Source organism: Octopus bimaculoides, chromosome 9 (assembly GCF_001194135.2).
Source record: "Octopus bimaculoides isolate UCB-OBI-ISO-001 chromosome 9, ASM119413v2, whole genome shotgun sequence".
In the NCBI taxonomy this organism is placed as follows: Eukaryota; Metazoa; Mollusca; class Cephalopoda; order Octopoda; family Octopodidae; genus Octopus; species Octopus bimaculoides.
The window spans coordinates 59,384,985-59,394,022 of NC_068989.1; the positions used below are offsets into that span (position 1 = coordinate 59,384,985).

The following is a 9,038-nucleotide window of genomic DNA, read 5'->3' on the forward strand; positions in this document are numbered from 1 at the left end:
TTACACCCTGATCCCTCATCATCCTACTCTGGACCTATTTTGGCCATTTTTTTTTTTTGCATTTTAAAACCATGGGAAGAGCATTTTCGCAAACAAAAAAAAAAAATTTTTCAGATAGAAAAGTGAGTGATTTAAGGGTGATTAGGCTGTTGTTTCTAGCACATCGAAAGACAATGCTCCTCATTTGTGAGAAATTGGAGCTAAAAAATTCAATAAACTTGAGAAATCGAAATTATAGGAAATTTCCAAGAATAGGAATTTATAAAAATATTTCTGGACAGTCAACCCTTTAATAATTGCTTTCTTTTAGTACTGTTACACACCTAATTAATAAGCAACTTTCTCCATTATAATATAGATGAATAAATTTGTGGTAAATTATACTTTGAACATGTTATCTTCTTGTTACTTCATTCATCTATGATAAAGCACATGACAAGTGTGCATCTTGGTGTATTACAATGTTACTTTGAGCATTGAAATGCCTTACCTATTTGTATTTTATATACAAAAGTGCTCTGTGTTCAATAAATTGTTCAGAATACAGCTCAATGTTTGGACATAGGACCAATGTCATTAACAGTTTATAACAAAGTAGTGAATCCTATATAGCTTAGTTCATCAGCATTTGGTTCATCAATCTATGCTGGCATGGGTTGGTTAGTTTTCTGAGGCAGTTTTCTGGCTAGATGACCTTCCTGTTGCCAAAATTTTTAGCTTCCTCTTACAGCACACAGATGTAATAAGGTGGAATGGTTAATAAGTTTGTTTTGCAGTTATGAAGTCCTAATTTTGATCCCACTGAATGGATCCTTGGGCAAACATCAATTTCTATACCTTTAGATTGACCCCTAACTTTTGGATGAAATTGTAAAGGTAGAAACTGTATAGAATCTAGTCAGGTGGATTGTACTTGTAATTCAAAAGGCACAGCCTTGTCTCACACTGAGTCACACTGATTCTGCTTGAAAATTATGACAAGGACACATCTGTAGAATACTCAGTCACTTACATGTTAAGTCAGGAGCAGGTAAGCCAGTTCGTTCACTGAGCAGCTGAATTTTCATTGTCAAGCAACAGAATTCCACCGTCACAACATACAGAAATGTGGTCATAAGGTGTGGACGGTTAAAAACACTGATTTGAAACTGATACTTTTCCCAACTTTAGTGTTGAGAGATTAAGTTTGTTTTAAATGAGCCAAAAAATTTTTGTTTAATTTCACAGATTTTCTATGACTGCAACTGGGTTTACAAAGAGCTGTTGCACAACTATCTTATGAAAAAAAAAATGGTTATGACATCAGGTATGTTTGTTGGGGCCAGTCCTTTTAGTGTTAGATGTTATTGGTACCCTAGTGATTTTATCTTTGAGTCATTGGGGCACCATGAATATAACATGAAGTATTAGTTCCACAAAATATCAAGAATACCCTGGACAATGCAGCATCTTCCTTACTTACAACTAAAAATGACAGTGTATCAACAGCTTTTCCGTTTCTAGCAGATGTTTAAGTCTGTGTTGAGATACAGTTGCAGACAGGTTTAACTGTGATAAATAAGTCAGTCTAATAAACTAGATTATGATTGTATAGTCTTAAGCTAAGACTAGCATGAGAACTTTCTAGCAAAGTTACTCTTCCAGGAGTTCCATTCCATCTTTCATCTGTTACAGCAGAAGTTACCTGTCAGATTGCAGCACTTCACCTTTTGTTAACTCAGCTATGGTCCACATTCTGTTAATTTTGATAGGCCTCGGGATTTAATTATTTTCCACACATCTTTCTGTCTATAAATGACTCTTTATCTGTCAGTTGTCACCATACTCCATAGATAATACTACCTTTTCACTCCATTGTAATTTCCACCCAGTTGTTCTCTTAGCTACCTCACCTTAGATATTCTATGAATAGATATCCTGAATAAATCCTGTAACAGAGACCTAACAATCTAGTCTCATTCAATAACATCAAACAAATACATGTTAACAATTATAAATTCAGCTGGTGATAAGCAAACCTGCAGGATAACATTTCACAATGGTTTTATTTACATTGTCTACTGGTCAATAAATCAATGCAGCTGTGACAAGTTATACGGGCCATTATAAATTGTACTTACAATCATTATAAATAGTACATATAATACTGACAAGAAGAACATAATGCACACAATGTATTATTTCTATGCTGATTGTAAGATGGATGTTATACAAATAAACTCAAACAAGTGAATGTTACCAAGATGAAGATGGACATGCTATTTTATGATTATGGAGTTTATACATGTGCACAAACACACACATTTGTGGCATGGCTGTGTCATTAACTTTACTTCCAAACCACTTGGTTTTAAGTACAGTCCTGCCACATGGCATCTTGTACAAATATGTTCTACTATAGCTCTGGAATGACCAAAGCGTTGTTAGTGAATTTGATGGACAAAAATTGAAAGAATTCTGACAAATATGTATATATGAGTGACTGTGCATGCGTACTTTTGAAGCAATAGTCATAAATGAGTGTCACCATCATACAAGCAACATCCTTTGTTCCCAGTCTTTCGTGAAACCATGTCCAGCCATGGAGAAATATTACCTATTTGATGACAGGAAAGACATCCAGCCATAGACAATTTTCCTAAAAGTATGCAATCTGTTTATACACAAACACATGCCCACACACATTCATATATGTGTATCTATGCTGCTCAGATACATAATAATGCAGCTGTATTATTTAGGAAGGAGAAAACACATACTGGTAAAAAGATTTGGTGCTGTTGATAAAAAATGTTGGTTATGACTAAAACTGCTACCTTCACTATTACAACCAGTATATAACAATTGCTATCCTCACTATCACAACCAGTATACTGCAACCTTGTACTGTGTCTCTGTGTTGTATCAATTGACCCTTCCACTCTGGCCTTAGTTGCATGCCCAATGACCACTACATACAATTTCACTTAGTAAGTTCCTCTATGATATCTCTTCTCCTGGGTGACCAGAGACATCTATTAATATAATAGCTTATTTAAGTCATTACCTAGTCAGAAAGGTGATGATGTAAGATATCTGTTGATGCTGGTACATCTGGGTTAAATGGTTGTTGTGCAACTATCCTGTAAGATAAAAATCGGTTATGACACCAGGCTTGTTTGTAACAGTACTTTTAGTGTTAGATGTTATTGGCACCCTAGTGACTTTAGTAAAGCATTTGAGTCACCAGGGTACCATGAATATAACATGAAGTATTAGTTCCACATATATCAAGACTACCCTGAGCAATGCAACATCTTCTTACTTACAATTAAAACCTTCTCAAACTTTTCCAAGGCTAAGTTTCATTATCTCTACAAAACTCAGCTGGGACTCGTACTGGAATATCATTCATATTTTGTGATGCTAGAAACTATATAAAAAAAATATTTCAGATCACATTCCACCATGTCATCTGAGCTTCAACCCAAAAAATTTTAATCGACATTGTCAGTCTCGGAAAGCCTGCAAGGGTTATTGCCTTTGCCTCTTGTCTCTTATATTATCTGGTCATAATAATAATAATTTCTAGCACAGGAGTGAGAAAACAGTTTTAAAAAATGAGTATTGTTGATTAGATTGAGTATAGTTTTTGAGTTGTACATATTTGGTCAAATCCCAAAAGTTGAAAGGCAGAAACAAATTTGGTGGGATTTGAAACCAGAAAGTAAAGCAGTGTAGCTAAATATCAGCAAAGTAGTTTGTCTATCAAATTACTGAATATGCTTCTTACCCCACTTCAGCATCCTTAATAACATATTTAAAAATATGTCAGATCTTCTGTGTTCCAACACCAGAAGGAGACTTGTTTATCATAAGGTAGTCTATTTATGATAGCAATTAGTCTTGTTTCTAATAGGGTTGTTTCTGTTTATTTATGATAGCATAGTTGGTCTAGCAAACTTTTCTGTATTATGAAAATACTTCAAGTATATTTTAAGTGTAAATAATAATATTAATTTCTTCCTCTTAATTTGTGTATCTTTGAAAAAAAAAATGAATAATTTAAACAACCTACGCTTAAAATATGATTAACTTACATCAGTTAATAAGATTATAATAAAAGTGTTTATTACATTAAGATTCTTTAGTTCTTGTTCAACATTGACAAAAAGATTTCTCTTAAGTTCAAGGATAGATTGAAACTTTTAAATAGTTCCTTACACCCACATAAGATTTATTTTGAAAGATAAGCTTGTATATTCTGTGCTGATAACCAAAATGGCTTGAAATATCAAGATAAACAAAGTAGATGAACTCGGTGGCTGTTACTTGGCAGCCCCTTTTGTAATATTACTCTGACTACTATTACATAAACTGTTTTATAAATCACCTGTCAGCTAAAGCAAGAAAAGGAAGTAGAAAGAAATATTGTAGAAGATTCATTCTTAGATATTCCTCTCGCTGTTGAATGCCTGACTTGTAACTATTTCTGATGACCTGTTTCTTTTTCTCTTTTTTGATTTTTTTTACCTCCTACTTCTTTGCATTTCTCAAAATGATATGAACCCTCTTCTACCTAAAAATAAGCTTAGAATGTCTTTGCCTGTTAAGGCATTATCTTCATAAATAGGAATAAATTTAGCTGCAGACTGAAACCTTTCCAGAATTTATAATAAAAAGATTAAATTATATTATTAAAAGAATGAATTTTTAATGTTTTATTGATATAAGGATTTTAGTGAGGTGAGAAAGAGAGTACAAACTTGTTAGTAATAGTCTATAACTTCAGAAATTTAGAGGTAATTAATATTGGTTAGAGGTAATTAATATTAGGTAATTAAATGTAGTTTATTCTTTATAAGTAATTAACAGTAGTTTATAATGTAGCAAGGCTCCTGCTGAGTTTTGAACCATTGCACTTAGGCTGTAGTCCTGAGCTGAGAGCCTATCTACCATACTACCATAAAAGGAAGGCCAGTTGCTCATTTATTTATGCCATTCACTATTCTTGGGAGAGTCATGGATGTAGAATCCTCAGGCACCCCTTCCATAGTCATATGTGAAGAACAGTCATTAAACTTTTCTGTTGGATTCCCAAGTGTGACCAACTGGAACTATGAATTTTATCCAACCATCTCACTCATCTTCTGCCAGTTGGCAAGATCATCATCATCATCGTTTAACGTCTGCTTTCCATGCTAGCATGGGTTGGACGATTTGACTGAGGACTGATGGACTAGGTGGCTACACCAGGCTCCAATTTGATTTGGCAGAGTTTCTACAGCTGGATGCCCTTCCTAATGCCAACCACTCCGAGAGTGTAGTGGGTGCTTTTATGTGCCACCGGCACGAAGTCCAGTCAGGCGGTACTGGCAACGATCTCGCTTGAATGTCTTTTCACGTGCCTCCGGCACAAGTACCAGGAAGGCGACGTTGGTAACGATCACGCTCAAATAGGTAAAGAAGAAAAATTTTTTTGTACCACCATAAAAGACATTAATGCATATGTGAACATGGCTCAGGCAATCAGATCAACTGCTGTGTATTGAAGTGAGTTGCAATCTTCATACCAAATAACCTAGTCAAACATTCTAAAATCTTCATTGGGTATATAAAAAGCAGAGATTTTAAACTCCCAAACATAACAACCTATTCAAAGCTATCAGTCAGCTTATGATATGGATTCTCATTGTTTCTATGTAATTCATTCTCAATAATTATGAATTGTGTTTGTATTACCATTCAACATATACAGTCAAAACTTGTACTTATTCCATTCAATAACTTTTGAATGCTATTTTGTTAATTAATCTATTGTGTATATGTAAAGCTAAATGTTCCAGGTTAATAAAAATGTATGAGAACTAATACCAATATTAGTGTGGTCATTATGAATGTAACACAACACACTGCCTACCAAATGTTGTAATTCATTGATAACTATTTAAGAATTCTAATACCAACTAAAGTAGTTTATAGTAATTTGAAGTTATTTGTAATAGTTAAGTTTATAGGTAATTAATAGTAATTTATAGTATAGTGCTCATTAATAGTAATTTATAGTTTAGTGATAATTAATAGTAAATAGTTTACAGATAATTAAAATTTCATTTTTCTTTGCTAATATTAAGTATATAATCTGCGTACTTCATCTTTATCTAGAGTTAGTCACATTTTAAAACTATTTTTTGTTATTCTCAGCTATTAGGAGTAATTTATTCAATAGGATTGTTATTCTTTTTACATAAATAAAAAGCCTTGTTACAAATGCATTATTGTTGTGTTTCCCTCTTAGCAATATTATTGGGGTCAAGTGGTTATTGTTATAATACTTGATTCACACTGAATCACCAAAGCAAAATAGGTAAGATGCAGACATTCTACTTGAGTACATTGATGCTTTAGAGTTCAAATGGCACTGTAATAAACATTACCTTTTTAATAAATGCACACACACACACACACACACACACACACACACACACGCATATATATATATGTGTGTGCGCCAGTGGCATGTGTAAAGACATTCGAGCAAGATCGTTGCCAGTGCCACTGGACTGGCTCCAGTGCAGGTGGCATGTAAAATACACCATTTTGAGCGTGGCCGTTGCCAGTACCGCCTGACTGGCTTCCATGCCAGTGGCACGTAAAAGCACTCACTACACTCTCAGAGTGGTTGGCGTTAGGAAGGGCATCCCATGCCAGTGGAGCGCTAACAGCACCATCCATGCAGGACCATTGCCAGAGCAGCAGTCTGGCTTCCATGCCGGTGGAATGTAAAAGCACCCAGTGCACTCTCGGAGTTGTTGGCGTTAGGAAGGGCATCCAGCTGTAGAAACTCTGCCAGATCAGATTGGAGCCTGGTGCAGCCATCTGGTTCACCAGTCCTCAGTCAAATCGTCCAACCCATGCTAGCATGGAAAGCGGACGTTAAACGATGATGATGATATATATATGTGTATGTGTGTGTGTGTTGGAGCATAAAGGGAAGAAACAGAACAGAATACATGAATACATGGAATTGTTGAGTATATAAACGGATTAGCTGCTTCTTTCTCTGGGATTGGTCAAACTGATGTAGACTCCTCTGATGGGAAACTAATAAGGTTCAGAAATTGATTAAGGCTGGTTATCAATTTTTTCAATCTATGGTGAAATAGCTAAATTAACCTTGTTCATTTACCTACTACATAGGTTACATATAATGTAGCATAGCTTGATACTGTGTGGACTGAAATCTCCATCGACAGGCCCCTGATATTAAATAAGATGTTAAACACTTATGGTATGCAAATTAGTAGCTCCAGTTTTCCCTAGTTACTGGACTTGTTGAGTAAATAAATAGATTGACTGCTTGTTTCTCTTAGATTGGTTAAATTCATGAGAGCCCAATATGGTTTGAAAGTCAATTTAGGCTGTTCATCACATTTCAGTCTATAGAGAAACAGTTAAGTTTGCCCTGCTAATGAATCTACTATACAGGTTACATGTAGTTTTCAATAGTTAATTGGCAAAAAGTCATAAAATGGCTCAAGGGCCAACATCTTCATGCATGGCACTTACTATTAATTAGTCCTTACATCAGTTTTATAATAAGCACACACATACATTGTTTCGTCAGTTTTAGCTATGCTGAGGCACCACTTCAAGTGTTTTAATCAATCATTTCAATCCCAGAACAGATTTTTGTTTGATACTTATTTTATTGATTTAAATCTTGAACCACTAAGTTACAGGACATTGAAAGGCACAGCATAAACACTGATCATAATCAGTGTGATCATGGAAATGGACACATAGGTGTATGTGTTTGAGTATTTTACTACTGAATACATCTATAGATTTTAGCCAATGCTGTATATATATATATATATATATATATATATATATATATATATATATATATATATATATATATATAGGCAGATATAAATGTTTTGTCTTTCTCTATAGTATCTTCATGAACAGAAAAGAGAGATCAGTTAAACCGGTATCAAACCTGTTTTATGATTTTTTTTCAGCAACTTTCACTGGGGTTTAGATTTATCAGATAGACTGATCTGCATATATAATGCAATATTGGTAGATAGATAATGACTGTGTATTGTCTTGTTGTTTCAATGATATATTTTACCATACACTATAAATTGGACTAATTATATATATATAATTAGTCCAATACATGCTATTGTGCAGGATGGAGATTAAACGATAATGATTTGTAAAATGCAGTGCATATTAATTAGTTTTACATCTTTTAGTGTGAGAGAAAATATATCATACCACTTCTAAAACAAATATTAACATAATGTTTTTGTTTAATAGTAATTTATAATATTTATCCAGGTATCTTTTTTTTCTTTTTGTTTTTCAGGGTCAAAGACATCTTAATTAAATCTAATTGCATTCTTGAAGCCTTTGGCAATGCCAAAACAAATCGTAATGATAATTCTAGTCGGTTTGGAAAATATATGGACATAAATTTTAACTTCAAAGGAGACCCTGTTGGAGGCCATATTCAAAACTACCTTTTGGAGAAGGTAAAACTGAATTTACTTTGTTACCAGTATGAACAGAATTACCATTAAAATATTATTTGACATTCCACTGTCTTCATCACATTGTGCTTTGCATGATTATTCTAACCTATGGAAACTATTGTTCTCAGGCTTGGTTTCTTTATTACTTCCTATGGTTGTTGAACATAGCTTTGTATTGTCAGAGCCTTCCTGAACCGGTTCCACATTTACATTTGTTGATTTAGTGGTATTATCTATAATATAGCACTATCTCAACAAATATAGTAATTTCAGAAAACTACTAAGTATTTTCTTAACTTTCAGCTTTTTCATATTGATTTAAGTGTCATCATATGAGAGAATGATTTTAGATAATGAGTGTAGTTTACTGATTCTGTGACAAAATTCTTTAATAATTAATTGAAGTGTTCAGTACTGCATGGAACAGCTGCTGCATAACTCTGATTTAAGTAACTATACAAGGAGAGGAAAATCTCTCTCTCTCTCTCTCTCTCTCTCTCTCTCTCTCTCTCT

At 33.9% G+C, this 9,038-nt stretch overlaps 1 protein-coding gene across 1 annotated transcript in view; it reads left to right on the top strand.

Moving 5' to 3' along the window:
- LOC106871031 (unconventional myosin-Id) overlaps nucleotides 1–9,038 on the top strand; it is a 107,701-nt gene that overhangs the window by 37,320 nt on the left and 61,343 nt on the right. Inside the window, exon 4 of the mRNA XM_014917289.2 lies at nucleotides 8,360–8,525. Within this exon, the coding sequence (XP_014772775.1) occupies nucleotides 8,360–8,525 (166 nt within the window). The remainder of the gene's footprint in view (nucleotides 1–8,359; nucleotides 8,526–9,038) is intronic.